The sequence below is a fragment of the Globicephala melas genome, chromosome 14 (assembly GCF_963455315.2).
Source record: "Globicephala melas chromosome 14, mGloMel1.2, whole genome shotgun sequence".
Taxonomy (NCBI): Eukaryota; Metazoa; Chordata; class Mammalia; order Artiodactyla; family Delphinidae; genus Globicephala; species Globicephala melas.
The window spans coordinates 63,458,033-63,475,844 of record NC_083327.1 but is presented as its reverse complement, the minus strand read 5'-3'; the positions used below and the strand labels follow the sequence as shown (position 1 = coordinate 63,475,844).

The 17,812-nt window shown below is 40.6% G+C and overlaps 1 protein-coding gene across 1 annotated transcript in view; it reads right to left on the bottom strand.

The window, feature by feature from the left end:
* Positions 1-17,812, bottom strand: part of ARFGEF3 (ARFGEF family member 3) — a 190,466-nt gene that overhangs the window by 33,791 nt on the left and 138,863 nt on the right. Inside the window, exons 23-26 of the mRNA XM_030853353.2 lie at positions 14,037-14,181; positions 11,765-11,887; positions 7,295-7,398; positions 5,444-5,588 (exon numbers count right to left, since the gene is read on the bottom strand). Coding sequence (XP_030709213.2) covers positions 5,444-5,588; positions 7,295-7,398; positions 11,765-11,887; positions 14,037-14,181 — 517 coding nt within the window. The remainder of the gene's footprint in view (positions 1-5,443; positions 5,589-7,294; positions 7,399-11,764; positions 11,888-14,036; positions 14,182-17,812) is intronic.

The following is a 17,812-nucleotide window of genomic DNA, read 5'->3' as shown; positions in this document are numbered from 1 at the left end:
GCACCTCAATACATAAGGCAAATGCTAACAGCCATAAAAGGGGAAATCGAAAGTAACACAATCACAGTAGGGGACGTTAACACCCCACTTTCACCAATGGACAGATCATCCAAAATGAAAATAAATAAAGAAACAAAAGCTTTAAATGACACATTAAACAAAATGGACTTAATTGATATTTATAGGACATTCCATCCAAAAACAACAGAATACACTTTCTTCTCAAGTGCTCATGGAACATTCTCCAGGATAGACCATATCTTGGGTTACAGATCAAGCCTTGGTAAATTTAAGAAAATTGAAATCGTATCAAGTATCTTTTCCAACCATAACGCTATGAGACTAGATATCAAATACACGAAAAAATCTGTAAAATATACAAACACATGGAGGCTAAACAATACCACTACTAAATAACCAGAGATCACTGAAGAACTCAAAGAGGTAATCAAAAAATACCTAGAAACAAATGACAATGAAAATACGATGACCCAAAACCTATGGGATGGAGCAAAAGCAGTTCTAAGAGGGAAGTTTATAGCAATACAATCCTACCTCAAGAAACAAGAAAAATCTCAAACAACCTAACTTTACACCTAAAGCAATTAGAGAAAGAACAAAAAAACCCCCAAAGTCAGCAGAAGGAAAAAAGTCCTAAAGATCATATCAGAAATAAATGAAAAATAAATGAAGGAAACAATAGCAAAGATCAATAAAACTAAAAGCTGGTTCTTTGAGAAGATAAACAAAATTGATAAACCATTAGCCAGACTCATCAAGGAAAAAAGGGTGAAGACTCAGATCAACAGAATTAGAAATGAAAAAGGAGTGGTAACAACTGACACTGCAGAAATACAAAGAAAGGATCATGAGAAATTACTACAAGCAACTATATGCCAATAAAATGGACAACCCGGAAGAAATGGACAAATTCTTAGAAAAGCACAACTTTCCAAGACTGAACCAGGAAGAAATAGAAAATATAAACCAATCACAAGCACTGAAATTGTAAGTGTGATTAAAAATCTTCCAACAGGGCTTCCCTGGTGGCGCAGTGGTTGATAGCCTGCTGATGCAGGGGACACGGGTTCATGACCTGGTCCAGGAAGATCCCACATGCCGCGGAGCGGCTGGGCCCATGAGCCATGGCCACTGAGCCTGCGTGTCTGGAGCCTGTGCTCTGCAACGGGAGAGGCCACACAGTGAGAGGCCCGTGTACCACAAAAAAAAAAAAAAAAAAAAATCTTCCAACAAACAAAAGTCCAGGACCAGATGGCTTCACAGGTGAATTCTATCAAACATTTAGAGAAGAGCTAACACCTATCCTTCTCAAACTCTTCCAAAATATAGCAGAGGGAGGAACACTTCCAAACTCATTCTATGAGGGCACCATCACCCTGATACCAAAACCAGACAAAGGTGTCACACACAAAAAAACTACAGGCTGATATCTCTGGTGAACACTGATGCAAAAATCCTCAACAAAATACTAGCAAACAGAATCCAACAGCACATTAAAAGGATCATACACCATGATCAATTGGGATTTATCCCAGGGATGCAAGGATTCTTCCATATACGTAAATCAATCAATGTGATAAACCATATTAACAAATTGAAGAATAAAAACCATATGATCATCTCAAGAGATGCAGAAAAAGCGTTTGACAAAATTCAACACCCATTTATGATTAAAAACTCTCCAGAAAGTAGACATAGAGGGAACCTACGTCAACATATTAAAGGCCATATATGACAAACCCACATCCAACATCATTCTCAATGGTGAAAAACTGAAACCGTTTCCTCTAAGATCAGTAACAAGACAAAGCTGCCCACTCTCACCACTATTCAACATAGTTTTGGAAGTTTTAGCCACAGCAATCAGAGAAGAAAAGGAAATAAAAGGAATCCAAATCGGAAAAGAAGAAGTAAAACTGTCGCTGTTTGCAGATGACATGATACTATACATAGAGAATCCTAAAGATGCTACCAGAAAACTACTAGAGCTAATCAATGAATCTGGTAGAGTAGCAGGAACCAAAATTAATGCACAGAAATCTCTTGCATTCCTATATACTAATGACGAAAAATCTGAAAGAGAAATTAAGGAAACACTCCCATTTACCACCGCAACAAAAAGAATAAAAAACCTAGGTATAAACCTACCTAATGAGACAAAAGACCTGTATGCAGAAAACTATAAGATACTGATGAAAGAAATTAAAGATGATACCAACAGATGGAGAGATATACCATGTTCTTGGATTGGAAGAATCAACATTGTGAAAATAACTATACTACCCAAAGCAATCTACAGATTCAATGCAATCCCTATCAAACTACCACTGGTATTTTTCACAGAACTAGAACAAAAAATTTCAGAATTTGTATGGAAACACAAAAGACCCCAAATAGCCAAAGCAGTCTTGAGAACGAAAAATGGAGCTGGAGGAATAAGGCTCCATGACTTCAGACTATACAACAAAGCTACAGTAATCAAGACAGTATGGTACTGGCACAAAAACAGAAATATGGATCAATGGAACAGCATAGATAGCCCAAAGATAAACCCATGCACATATGGTCACCTTACCTTTGATAAGGGAGGCAAGAGTATACAATGGAGAAAAGGCACCCTCTTTAATAAGTGGTGTTGGGAAAAATGGACAGCTACATGTAAAAGAATGAAATTAGAACACTTCCTAACATCATACACAAACATACACTCAAAATGGATTAAAGACCTAAATGTAAGGACAGACACTATCAAACTCTTAGAGGAAAACATAGGCAGAACACTCTATGACATAAATCACAGCAGGATCCTTTCTGATCCACCTCCTAGAGAAATGGAAATAAAAACAAAAATAAACAAATGGGACCTAATGAAACTTAAAAGTTTTTGCACAGCAAAGGAAACTATAAACAAGAGGAAAAGACAACCCTCAGAATGGGAGAAAATATTTGTAAACAAAGCAACTGACAAAGGATTAATCTCCAAAATATACAAGCAGCTCATGAAGCTCAATATTAAAAAAACAGACAACCCAATCCAAAAATGGGCAAAAGACCTAAATAGACATTTCTCCAAAGAAGATATACAGACTACCAACAAACACATGAAAGGATGCTCAACATCACTAATTGTTAGAGAAATGCAAATCAAAATTACAATGAGCTATCACCTCACACCTGTCACAGTGGCCATCATCAAAAAATCTACAAACAATAAATGCTGGAGAGGATATGAAGAAAAGGGAACCCTCTTGCACTGTTGGTGGGAATGTAAATTGATACAGCCACTATGGAAAACAGTATGGAGGGCTCCTTAAAAAACTGAAAATATAACTCATATGACGCAGCATCCCACTATTGGGCACATACCCTGAATACCATAATTCAAAAAGAGTCACGTACCACAATGTTCATTGCAGCACTATTTACAATAGCCAGAATATGAAAGCAACCTAAGTGTCCACTGAGAGATGAATGGATAAAGAAGATGTGGCACATATATACAATGGAATATTACTCAGCCATAAAGAGAAATGAAACTGAGTTATTTGTAGTGAGGTGGATGAACCTAGAGACTGTCATACAGAGTGAAGTAAGTCAGAAAGAGAAAAAACAAATACTGTATACTAACACATATATATGGAATCTAAAAAAAAAAAAAATGTTCTGAAGAACCTAGGAGCAGGATAGGAATAAAGACACAGATGTGGAGAATGCATTTGAGGACATGGGGAGGGGGAAGGGTAAGCTGGGATAAAGTGAGAGAGTATCACTGACATACATACACTACCAAATGTAAAATAGATAGCTAGTGGGAAGCAGCTACCCAGCACAGGGAGATCAGCTTGGTGCTTTGCAACCACCTAGAGGGGTGGGATAGGGAGGGTGGGAGGGAGATGCAAGAGGGAGAGGATGTGGTGATATACATATGCATATAGCTGATTCACTTTGTTATACAGCGGAAACTAACACAACACTGTAAAGCAATTATACTCCAATAAAGATGTTAAAAAAAAAAAAAGTTGAAGCTGGATGACGGGTACATGAATGTTCATTATACCATTCTGTCTAGTTTTATATGTGTTTGAAATTTCCATAGGAGAATGGAAAAGCAATTATTTGCCTTCAGAAAGCAGAGGAATAATATCTAAGTATATCAATGATGAGAAGTAATTTTTAATACTAACTTAAAGCTCTTACTTTTATTCTTTTCTCTGATCTAGCTATGTTTCATATATAACTTTAAAGCCCTCAATGAATTTATACTGTGGGAAACCTTAGGTGGGCTGCCTAGAAAAAAAATGGATTAACGATTTGCACAAATGGGCAGGGAATGCTCACTGTTACATATACAAACTGTTTGCAACTGTTTTAAAGACTGTACTATAGATAAGCAACATTAGCTTCTGCTTTTAACCGTCTGGGTTGGAGGTTTAAGATGCTATGTAAAAATTCCTATACAATCATTAAAAATGAAACCTCTATTAGGCAACATCTAGCCAATTTCCAATATTTAATTGTTCTGTACAGTAGATATTTATTCTTTCCTATATTCTTTTCCTGAAAACTAATCTGAATTTGTAAGGTTTTAGTGTTTATAATCCCTATGGAAAACTGGAAAATTTCTAGATATCCCCATAAGTGAATTTGTGTCTTGAAAAATAAAACAGATGAATAATGAAAAACAAAAGAGCAAATTAAAAAATCTTCCCCAGAAAGTCCTTTTGCAAGGGTTTGAATCACCTATGCTCAGATATTAGACTTCTTTAAGGATATCATTTCCAGTTTTAGGTCTAGAAACAGGACAGGGTCATCTGAATTAGAAGACAGCAAATGTGAACATGAGTGAACCAATCTGAAAATTATCCAAAGTTACTAGATCGAAGTCGAATTCACAGGAAATTACACAGGAACTAATTTGAAACATATTTTTTAAATTTATTCTTTTAATGAGCCTTCAGCTTCACCAGTCACAAACAGATTGTCTCTTCAGTAATGACTTAATTTCCCCAGTCTCTAACCAGATAGTCCTACAGGAAGTAATTATACAATGATTGTGTTTCCTAGAAGGTATTAAAGACAATTACCAGCCAATTTAAGTATCAATGCACCAAATGCAACCACAGTCCAATTTGCTAAATTCAAAAGAATTCAGAGTTAAAAACTATATTTAGTGGAATCTGCAAATCTACACTGGTTTTAGATGGAGGTATCCATCTAAAAAGGATTGGTTTGGAGACACTGATGTAAAACGTTGTCGGAGAGTCCATGGAAACTTTAGGTAGGCTTGTTCTGTTAGAATTATAAATAATAACGACATAAACGGATGACCATTCATGATCTGTAAACTACTGAATTCATGGCTTAGGCTTTTGGGAATACAAACATAGCAAATAACCTGGTTAGGCCCAATCAATTAACTTACCAGTGTCATCATCAAAGTCAGACAAGACTGACTCAATTCCATCCTCACTGCTTGCTGACTGCTCCTGAAGTCTTCGGGGCAAGCTAGCGAGTCGCCCACTAAGGAATATTGGCTTCAAGGGCATTTTGTAGATTTTAGCCAACAACTAAATTAAAAATACCAAATTGCAATTATAAATTGGAAAAAGCTGCACTCTATTAAATGACAACAAAACTATATACCGGAAGAGAAGGTGGAGAGAAAACCAGAAAAGCTCCCACTGTAGCAAAGTTTTAAATTTGGCAGTCCACAAGAGGCATTTATCCCATGAAGCAGCTGAAACAGCATTCAGTGGCAACAAAAAGGTAGAGGAAAAGATTCTGTGGGTACCTTTTCAGCATCTTAATTGCATACGAGTTTTATAGACTTTTATAAACCTGTGAAGGGAACCATAAACATGTCAAGAATTTTTGCCTAAGAGAAAGTGTTCTATGGGGATCACTGGGAAGAGAGTCTGTAGGCAAATGAGATACCAGACTCTGATTTCCCTTCCCCTGACTCAACATCAAGGAAATGGGGGTGGGGGGAGGGCACATGGGGGATGGAGGAATCCGAGGGCAGGGTGGGTGCGATGAAGGCATGAGAAGCAGAGCTAATAGGCTGCTCGGGCTCTTTACTCCACTCTCACTGCTACAGCCCAGACCGCCGGAATCTGTTACTGGGACAGACTCCCAAGGAGCCTTGTACCTTCACGAATTAGAATTGTGCCTGCTGTGGCCCCACTGTTTCAGAAATTAGGGAAACAGCTGGGAGTGAGACAGACAGAAATCCTGCCCTGTGCATCTTACAGACATACTCCTTTCAGAAATAATAAATAAAATTTGACAGAAACGTTATAAGAAAAATTAGGCAGTCCTAGAACGAGCGACCTAGATGTGTGGAGAATGCTGGCAGGGAGTTGGTAGATACCTAAGCCCTGGTCTCTCTGAGGAGATGATGTTTCAGATGAGATCTGGATGATAAGGCGTGTCATACAGAGATCTGAGGAGAGAAAATTCCAGGCAGAGGGAACAGCAACAGCCCTGAGCAGTAACAAGTAGGGTGTGTCTGAGGGACAGAAAGGGAGTATGGCGAGCACAGTGAGTGAGGGGCAAGGAGCTGAGGGGGGAAAGGGAGCGGAATCAGGTCATGTGGGCCTTGTGGAAGCAGCTGGAGGAGGAAATCAGGGCTGTGCATCCTTTCTAAAGCCCTGGGGCTTAATGCTATTGATGTTATCACCAAGGGAGAGTGAGGAACAGACAGACAAGAGGACGCCAGGGACACAACCTTAGAAGACAGGAGAAGAGCTACGGAGAGGGGGTGTCACCGAAGCCTAGGGAGAAAGGGCTTTGAGAAGGGAGCATCATCTTGTCCCATGGGCGTGTGACACGGTAACGACAGAGAGTCGCTGGACTTAGCATAAGGAAGGTCACTGTTCACACTGATAAATGATGTTTCATTGGATTTTTTTTTACTAGATCTTGACTGCATACTTTTTTAAATGTCTCTTTTCACTGTGTGCAGCCCACTGTCCATGTTTTCGTACCATCGGAAGGACTTCAATATCTGACACAGATATAGAGATTATGGTAGTTCATGTATCGCAGTATGAATGAGAAGTTTCAGAGATCTCAAAACCCAATTGTGTGTTTTAGTACATTTTCATTACTTTCTTTCTCTCCTCGGTAGAAGCGGGGGCACAAAACTTTATACTCCAAAACTAAGCCCCGATCTCCTCAGAGACAGCAGAAAGTACTTCGCTTAGGCATCCACAAAATACCTCCATGCATGTTTTGTAAGCATCTTCTGAGGTGGGTTTCAGGGCCTGCGTACCTGAGAACAGCGCCTGAGGTAATCCAGGGCAGGGAGGCACAGGTCTGGGGACGTGGCTCCGGATCCTGGGACACAGTCTCCGATTTCTTTACAGTCCACCTCCCCTGGGGGCAGCAGGGGAGACAGAGACAAATATTGTTTATCCCCTTATAACAGAAGACCTACTTAGTCATACAGCATGCGTTCCCCAAATGTCTACTAACGTAGAAAAGAAAGGAAAAATTACTCCAAATTGTACAACCCTTTCAGTCAAATTTCCCCCTACATGTGTACATGTTAAACACATTTGGGATCACACTGTACATCTTACCTTGTTGAAATTATTCTGTTCCGTAACTCCCCTTTTCACTAAACGATGACCACTTTTTCCATATCCTGCAACAGTACTTTCAGTGGCTGGATGGTGGGTTTTTGTACCCGGACACACTGCAATTTTTCTAATTCACTTCCCTGGGCCCTGCTGTTGATGGTGTGACTCTGAAGCTTTGATGACAGGATGATCCTGGAGACCAGCCATGTGCTGGGCAGAAAGGAAGCACTAGGCCTCTCTCTGTTTGGAAAAGGACCTCCTTTGTTGCCAGTGTTCAGCACTAACCAGGGATGATAAAGGAAGACTCTGGGAAAATCTGAGACATCTGGAGTTTGGGGATGGAGACTACTAAACTGAACTGAAATGACTTCTATTTTGTGTGTATATATCTAGAAATTTAACAGATCTGTAGAGGACATCTAGACAGTCTACAGGCACACAGTAGTTGGAAATTATCATTTTTCTTCTCATGTACGAATCTACTTCTATACTTTTAATACAATTATTCCACAGTACTGTAATTGTTTCTGTCTACAATCGTAGCAACTGGCACCCTTCCCTGTGGGTAAACAGACATAATTACTAGGTATTAGTTAAAATTTAGCAGACAAAGAGGCATGTTTCTCCTTAAGAAAGAACAGATAACCATTTGTATATTTTAGATCAGGGACTGGTAAGCTTTTTTTTATACAGGGCCAGACAGTAAATATTTTAGGCTTTGCAGGTCACACTCTCTTTGTTGTAACTTCTCAACTCTGTCACTATAGCACAAAAACAACCACAGACAAATGACCAGGGCTGTGTTCCAATAAAACTTGATTTCTAAAAACTCTGAGTGGGTGGGATTGGCCTGTGGGCCATAGTTTGCCAACCCCTAGTTTAGATTAACACACCTTACAGTATAAAAACACAGAGCAATTCAAATTCATGTCGACATAACCAAGTGGGAATAAAAAATAAATCCATTTCCTAGCCTGTTAATCACAGTGTACCAAGTTTTTTACGGAGGCTGCTATGTCACACATCAAAGTCTGTGCACGGGGCGGCCCCTGGAGGCGGGCAGGACACAGCCAGCGTGGCTGTACTGGGGCCTCGGATGTGCCCTCTGACCCCAAGCCACAGACAAGTAACTCCACCTTATAATTCACAGAAAAAAATGGAATCTTTCTGTTTTAAATATCCTCAGGTGTGCACTGATAATTCTGCATCTCCATTTTCAGGCCCCAGCTCCCTCGCTGAGATAAGATCTCAAACTTCTGACATTTCTACCGTGAAAATTTCTAACATCTCCACTTGAATATTTCATAGAAACTCAACATGTCCCAGTGCCCAAAGATAGAATTCATTATTGTTCCTCTCCTCCACTCCTTTTGGATATCCTAATTCTGGGAAACGTCAGTCCTGGCAAGAAACTTGGGGAGTCAACCTCAGCTCCACCCTCCCTTACACCCCAAGTCAGAGCGGTCCAAGCCCTCCGGACCCCATCTCTACAATATCCTGACCTCCATCCTCTCTGTTCTCTCCCAAACTCCTGCACACTGGTTTCTGCCTGTAGCCTCTTGTCCTTAACCCACAGGGACACGTGCCTGCCAGTTCAGTTTCTAATGTCACATGTGATACACCACTCGGTGGCTTCAGAACCGTCCCTGCACATTCTCGATTTCCTGGTGTGGCATTCAGGGCCCTTTAGAGCCTGGCCCCTTCCTCTGTTTCCGTCTCATCACCCAGGATCCCTCCTTTGTGGTACCTCCAACGTACCCTACTTTTAGAAAAGTAAACCTACAGCAGCTCACACCGCAAAATTCAATTGTCACTTTCCCTTTGAAGTCTGCGTGGCCCTACTACCAAGCACCCCGTCTCAGCTGCTTGTTCATTTCAGCTTAAATAGCTTTTTTTTTTTTCCCTAGCCTCTATGAAAATATTCATCTTCCTGAACTGTGACTATTGATTTGTGTGTCTGTTTCCCAGAAGAGGCTGTGAGCCTCTCACAGGCAGGAAGCATGTTATATTCATCTGTGTATCCCCATAGTATGTACAGGTCACCATGCCCCCGTAGCAGGCCCTCAACTGTTCACCAAACAATAGAATACCAATAATAATCGTTCTTAAATAAAATATAGGGTTGTGGAATAATGGAAAATACATATGTTGGTCTCTGCCTCTGGCACCTGGCACAGAGCTCCTAAAACCCTAATTTCCTACATGATAAGACTACTAGGCTTCCTTTGTTCTAATATTTGATCTTCAACTCTAGTTCCTGATACAGAGCTCCTAAATCCCTTGGAATTTCCTGGGTGATAGAGTCTTTTGTTCTAGTGAGGCAAAGAGCTTGGTAAGCTCCTGGACGGGGGCTGGTCACCAGAAAGACCATAGGAAGAAGAGGGGGGTTGGAAATTGAGTTAATGATTGATCATGGCCACATGATGAAGCCTCCATAAGAAATCCCCAGAGTATGGCGTTCAGAGAGCTTCTGGGTTGATGAACACATCTACATGCTGGGAGGAGGGTGTACCCCAACTCCATGAGGGCAGGACTCCGGAGCTTGGGACCCTCCTGGACCTCAACTTATATAACCTCTTGATCGGGCTGCTATCTGTATCCTTTAGCGTATCTATCACTATGTAATACGCTGATAAATGAGTTCTGTGAGCTGTTCTAACGAATCACTGAATCCAAAGGATGGGGGGTCACGGGAACCTCTGATTTGTAGCCAAGTTAAACAGAAGTTCTGGGTAACTTGGGGACCTCCTACTTGTAATTGTCATTTGAAATGGCGGGGGGCAGTCTCATAGGACCGAGCCCTTCACCTGTGGGGTCTGCTGGTCTAACTCTGGTTGGGGTCAGAATTGATTTGACAATAGGACACCCAGCTGGCATCACAGAGAACTGCTTGGTGTGGGAACAAAGCCCACACATCTGGTGTCAGAACTCTTGTGAGTGAGGTAGTAGTTGAGAGAGGAAAGGAGAAATACAGGAGGAAAGTTTTTTCTAAACAAGGACTGGATTTTTTTACTATCTAAGACGGAGATTCATTACTTTAAGGTATTCTTATGATTAAGATACTAAACTGTTTGGCTTCTATTTAGTGTAGAGCAGAGTTTAAAAAGAATAAAATCTTCCTCTGTCTTTCAAAAGAAACCTTCCTCTGAAGCCCATTATGTAAAGTGGATAAGTGAGGGGCTCTCATGGTTGCCCCGCAGCTCAGCTCTCTATTTCCCAGGGTATACAGAAGCATAGAATGGGTGTATGTAAGAACAGAATGTAACAAGGATGGTCTGTGGATCAGACCTGTGGCCTCCAGTCTTGAAACTTGCATTTTACTCCTGCTCCAAAATAAGGGGAACATGAATGGAGTCACCTAGCTTCTCTGTGTCCTATTTTCTTTTACAAAGAAATTGTCAGTTATTTTGCAAGAATACAAAAGAATATTATGAACCTTATATTTTCTTTTTTTAAAGAAGGCTACAGGTCTCAGAGCACACCAGGGTGAAAACCTCAAAACGTAAAGACTTAAGTTCCTTTTAAACGTTGGGTTTAACTAACTGCTACTCCCTTCCATTTCACCCCAGATAAACACGTGTTATACAAACATCTGATCCCGCAGGTTATGCTGTAGAGCAAGACTCTACTGTATTAAAGTATTTCTAAATTAAGCATAAAGTCAGCTAGGTAGTTCCTAAAACACACAAAGTCTCAAAGAAGGTTGACTTCTACACCTTCAAAATACGTTTTGTAATCAGTAAGGTCTGGGGGAAGGCATTCTTAATTTTTGCTTAAGAGCTGGGAACTCAAACTCTAATTAGGCTAATAGACTAATTAATAGACTTCTAATTATATGACACTGAGGACAGTAGTTTCCTGTATGAGGGTAGTTATTGAACATAATATTGAATATTTTAAGATTCAAAAAGAAGTTGGAGTAAAATAATATATGAAGACATGCTTCATTATAAAATTATTCCACGAACACAATGAAAAGTATCAACCCTGGACAGAATCCAAGCTGCGTTTACAGTAAGCTTTGTGCTTCTGAGCGCACAGCATAGCGCCATCTGCTTCTATACCAGGATGCTGGCTTGCTTGCTGCAGCCAGTTCACACAGAGCCATCCAGGAGAGGGTCCCCAGCTGTCAGGAGGCAGGAAAGGAGGGCTCCACTTACCCAGTCCTTTGACAAACTTCATAAGGCACATGATGTAACTAGTGGCCGCATTAGCAAAGACCTGGATGTTGTCGGTATTGAGAAAAGCTTCAAATACATCAAACACCGGAGCCTGGCCTTTTCCTGAGGGAGGAAGATTATAGAGTTTTAAGAAAGTTAAGTCTCTATCCTTCAGGTTGCCCATACTCCCAGCACCTTCCACAGAGCCTTAAAAAAGGTCTGTTGGAGAAAAGCCTGGGCTTTTTGACTGGATAACTGGCTTGTCTCCCATGCTGTCCTTCTCAGCTTTGCCTGCAGAGGGAACTGTAGGAAGGCTATGAAGAGAGCTCAGTAGAGGGACGAGGGCAAAGCCGGCTGAACACAGGGCTGAGGCAATGGGTAGGTCTACATAGGGCAATTAAATATGTGGTCTTTTGGAATTCTCCTCCACACATAATTATAGGGAAGGGAAGGTTTAGATAAACCCCTGACGGCATATACTAATTTATTCATACCTGAGCCGAAAAGAGTTAACATAGAAGGCTTAAGGCTGCTATCCTTAAGGCCTGCTTGCACAGTGGGCCCTTGGCTGGAGTCTGGGAAGCCGGCTCTCAGAATATTCCCAAGCAACAGTTAACTGGGTGGTTCACTGTGACTGGATGGTTGGTGCAGACAACGTGGTTTAATCTGAACCGCTGCTCTTTTTCAGGGAGTGTGGATTTTGGAATATGCTAGGCAGAGGGTGCCTAAGTGACCAGCCCTTAGCTGGGTCTCTAGTGGGCTTCCCTGGGCAGAAAGACCTACACACTGCCGTATGGTCATACATGTCACTGCATTTTCCCTGTTGGAGGAAGAGTGCTCTGTGGGACCCCCTCATGGGATGGTGAGAGTTCAGGGAAGCCTGTGCAGGGATTCTGTGTTTTCCCCTTATGATCTGGCTTGTCCTTACTATGTAGCCATAATAAATCTTGGCTGTTAGCCATGTAATAAATCTGAGCTATGTAATAATTCTTGGCATAACTACAGGCTGAGTCCCATGAGTCCTTCTGATGGGTCTCTAAGTGCAGGGGTAGTCTTGGGGGCCCCTGACACAACACCTCTGGTCACTGGGCCTGCTGTATGGCTGCCCATCTATTTCCAGCCAGACCTGATCTTCCTAATTCAAACTCCCTGTTATTTAGATACTTTTTGCTTCTTCCTAGCAAGTGGATAACATTTTTCTTTTGGCTTTACGAAAGAACTCAACACAGATACGTATAAGTGAAACAACAGAAGTCTCTCGGCCTTTTGTCCAATCTGTCACCGAGAGCTGGGCCTGGTAACGCTCAGGTTCTTGGTCTGCTGGCAGAACTCAGAACTTGTGTTCCTGATACACCAGCTCATTTCCTGATGCTAAAACAGCTGAATGCCAGTCTTCCCTATTATCCAACTTCTTTTTTTTTTTTAATTTACTTATTTTTGGCTGTGTTGGGTCTCTGTTGCTGCTCGGGGGTTTTCTCCAGCCGTGGTGAGCAGGGGCTACTCTTTGCTGAGGTGTACGGGCTTCTTATTGTGGTGGCTTCTGTTGTTGTGGAGCACAGGCTCTAGGCACGCGGGCTTCAGTAGTTGTGGTGCACAGGCTTAGTTGCTCCACGGCATGTGGGATCTTCCCGGACCAGGGCTCGAACCTGTGTCCCCTGCCTTGGCGGGCGGATTCTTAACCACTGCACCACCAGGGAAGCCCTATCCGAATTCTTTTGATAGCATGAAGCTTGGCATAAAGAACTAATGCTCCACAGCCAGAATCATCCACACGTTCTTCCCACTATCACTACTCCTATTCAACATAGTACCGGAAGTCCTAGCTGGAGCAATCAGGCAAGAGTAGAAATAAAATACATCCAAATTGGAAAGGAAGAAGTGACATTGCCTCTTTTTGACGATGACGTGATCGTGTATACAGAAAGTCTTAAAGAGTCCACCAAAAAGATTCCACTCAAAAACCTTAGAGCTAGGGCTTCCCTGGTGGTACAGTGGTTGAGAGTCCGCCTGCCGATACAGGGGACACGGGTTCGTGCCCCGGTCCGGGAAGATCCCACATGTCGTGGAGCGGCTGGGCCCGTGAGCCGTGGCCGCTGAGCCTGCGCGTCCGGAGCCTGTGCTCCACAACGGGAGAGGCCACAACAGTGAGAGGCCCGCGTACCGCAAAAAAACAAAAAACAAAAAACAGAACAACAAAACCTTAGAGCTATAATAATTATGGTTTAGAACTAATAAACAAGTTTCAGGATACGAAATCAACGCACAGTCTTACCCATGGAGTAGTCACCGACCAGGTACTCCTTCACCTCAGACTTGTCCCCACTGTGCACTGTTTCCAGGGCACTGAACAAGGGCCTCCAGCCCGACTGGATCTGGGTGGAACACACTTCAACCAGCTCACCGATGGATGTGACGACCTGCAGAGGCAAAGGAGGTGGCATTTAACGCCTTTTCCTTCTAAGAAGCAGGCGAATTTCTGGGAAGAATGATGTGCTTCTCTGCTCCCTATTTCTGGGTTAAATTTAGCGAAGGATAAAAATCAGAACCTAGAAAAACTCACTGAAAAGTCTTCTAAATAAGCAGCCGTATCACATTAATATGCATTTTACTAATGACTAGTGTTGCTAAAACTTTTCACAAGCCATTTGTAAATATTTTGGTGTTTCTGAAGTTAGGCTTTTGTCTTCTCATTATTGTCTTTTTTATTGAGTTATTAAGAGTTCTTTGTGCATTTTAAATGTAAGCCCTTCCTGAGATACATGATTTGCAAATTTTTTTTTCACAGCTTTGGGCTTCTCTTTTTATTTTTATATGGTGTCTTTTGAAGAGCAAAAGTTTTAAATTTTGATGAAGTCCAAATCATCAATTTTTTTCTTTTTATGGATCCTGTTGGTGTCATTTCTAAAGAATCTTTGCATAACCCAAAGCCTCAAAGATGGTCTCCTATGCTTTCTTGTAGAAACATTTATAGTTTTTGCTCTTATTTAAGCCTATGACCCATTTTGAGTTATTTTTGTGCATGGTAAGAGGAAGGGTGTAAGTTCATTTTCATTGTATATGTTCAAGCACAATTTGAAAGTAATATCCTGTAATATCCTGTCTCTCTACTGAATTGCAATGACATCTTTGTCAAAAATTGACCATACATGTGAGAATTTATTTCTATACTTTCTATTCAGTTCCACTGATCTATATAGGTCTACACTTACACCAATACCACACTGGATTGATGACTGAAGTTTTAAAATCGGGTAGTGTAAATTCTCCAAATTCGTTGTTCTTTTTCAAATGTGTTTTCTCTATTCTAGATCCTTTGAACTTGCATATAAATTTGAGAATCATCTTCCCAATTTCTTCAAAAAGTCTGCTGATATTTTGATAGGAATTGCACTGGATCTATGTATCAACTTGTGGAAATCTACCATTTAAGAAATACTGTCTTTCAAGCCATGAACGTAGCATATCTCATAATTTATTGGAATATTCTTTATTTTTTTCTCAGCAATGTTTTGTATCTTTCAGTGTGCAGGTATTTCACATCTTTTACTAAATTTATTCCTAAATATTTTGTTTTCAATGCTCTTGTGAATGGAATTGTTCTCTTAATTTCAATTTTTGATAGCTTACATCTTGAATATAGGAATTCAATTGATTTTAATACATTGTTTTTGTATCCGGCAACCTTGCTAAACTCACTGTTTTTTTATTTTTTTTATTTATTTTTTTTAATTTATTTTTTTGGCTGTGCCGCATGGCATGTGGGATCCTAGTTCCCCGGCCGGGGATTGAACCTGCACCCTCTGCATTGGAAGCGTGGAGTCTTAACCACTGGACTGCCAGGGAAGTCCCAAAACTCACTATTAATTCTAGTAACTTTTAAAATAAATTCCTTAGGATTTTCTACATATAAGACCATGTTGTCTATGAACTAAGACAGTTTTACTTTTCAAAATTGGATGCCTTTAATTTTTTGGTACAGTGAGTAAAAGTTATAATGTTGAATAGAACTGGTAAAGATGGAAATCTTTGCCTTGCTCCTAATTATTGGGAAAAAGCATTCAGTCCTTGACCACTGTGTAGTGTTTGATGTAAGATTCTCAAATACTCCCTTTATCCAATTAGGGCCTCATTTCTTGAAAGTTTTTTATTTAAAATGAGTGATGGATTTTGTAAAATGTTTTCTCTGTGTCTGTTAAGATAACCATAGGGTTTCAATCCTTTATTCTACTAATAAGATACATGACATTAATTGAATTTTGAGCTGTTAGACCAATCTTACACTGATTCTTTCTTCTGCCATCTCAAATCTTGTTGGTAAGCCCATCTAGTGGATTTTTCATTTGTTATTGTCCTTTTCAACTCTAGAATTTGCATTCTTTCAGTTTCCATTTCTCTACTTAGATTCCCTATTTTTGAGTCATTGTCATCATATTTTCCTTTAATTCTTTGAACCTACTTATGATAGCTGCTTAAAGTCTCTGTCCCCTAATCCAACATCCCAAGCCAGAGCCAGGACCCAGTGAACAGAACTCTCTTCCCACCATGTGCACCAGATTTCTTTGGCTAAATACTTTGTAATTTCTACCAAGACGGCATCATTGGTAGAGGTCACCAGCTCTTCTAGATCCTGTGTCTGCTTGTCTTCCCACCTCCAAATCTGCATTTTGGATATATATAATCCTGGTTTTAGCTTAATGCAACATCTGGTCTCACTCTAAGTCAGTTTCTATTTATTGTTTTTCCCCCAAGTATACATCACTCTTTCTTATTTCTTTGCATATCTCTCTTTTTTTTTTTTTTTTGCTGAACATTGGACATTTTAGATAATATACTGTAGCAATGCTGGATTTATTTTTGAGTTTTTATTTATTTATTTATTTGACTAAGTTGCTTGGACTTACACTGTAGAATCTGTCTCTACTCTTCCCATGGCATGAGGCACCAATAATGTCTCTACTCAATTTCTTTATTTTTATTTTTCAGCCTGACTTCCTAGTGCTGTCCCCGTGTCTGCATAGGTTAGTTGTCACTTGATGAAGTAGGCAGAGATTCTGCTTAAATACCTTGAGCCTTTAAGGCTTCCACCCTCTGCCAATCAATGTGTGTGTGCAAGCTGGAGAGAATATACAAAGTTCAGCCAGTTCCTAAGTCTCTCTGGTCTTTTACTTTCTGATGGGATCTGTACGGTCTATCCTATATATGCCCACATTTCAGTCAGCTAGAGATGGATGCATGACGGACTTACCTAGCCCTTCTATGAAATCTCTGGCTTCCAGAGTCCCACGTTACATTTCTTACTGGTTCACCACTGCAGCCTTAGGCTAGCAAAGTTGTAGTATTATTCTATTGCTCATTTCCTAATGAATGCACCACTTTTAGTTGACAGACCAATGGTCTTTTTTCCTCTTCTTCAAACCAAGTCTGTCTCTTAGCGCAGAAAAGCTGATTTTCCCAGTCAGCCCCACACTGGTCAAATTACTATTCTTGCCAACAGCTTGTAAGGGATGACTTCCATCTTCAGCAAGAAGGTCACAGACTCCCACTGTTCTTAACCAAAGTTCTGGCAGGAACTATTTTTCACCATAAATGCTACTCAATTTGTTGTCTGCCCTTTTGGTCAATCGCAAGAGTCCTGAAACGGCTGCTTTTGACACTTTTTTTCTTTTCATATACTTGATTTTTGTGGAGAGGATTCACTAACTTCTTCATGCCACCACAGCCAAAATTCCTCCTGTCCTAAATCTTTCTGAACATTGTTCAGAACTTAATAAGCATAGTTACTTTAAAGTCAGTCTCTGATAACTCCAATATCTGGATTCCTGGTGGGGAGTTAGGGACAGTGCATGTGTCTATTTTTATTATTTTATTTCTGTATTCATGACATTCTATTTCCTAATGAGCCAATTATTTTAGATTGAATGCAGACATTCAGCTTCACCCAATGGCCAATTCCCTCATGGCCAATCCAGTCTCAGAGCTCTGCTTACTTCTTTGGGCTTCCCATTGTTACTTAGTTTGGGGCATCTTAGTATTCCTTACTTTCTTGCC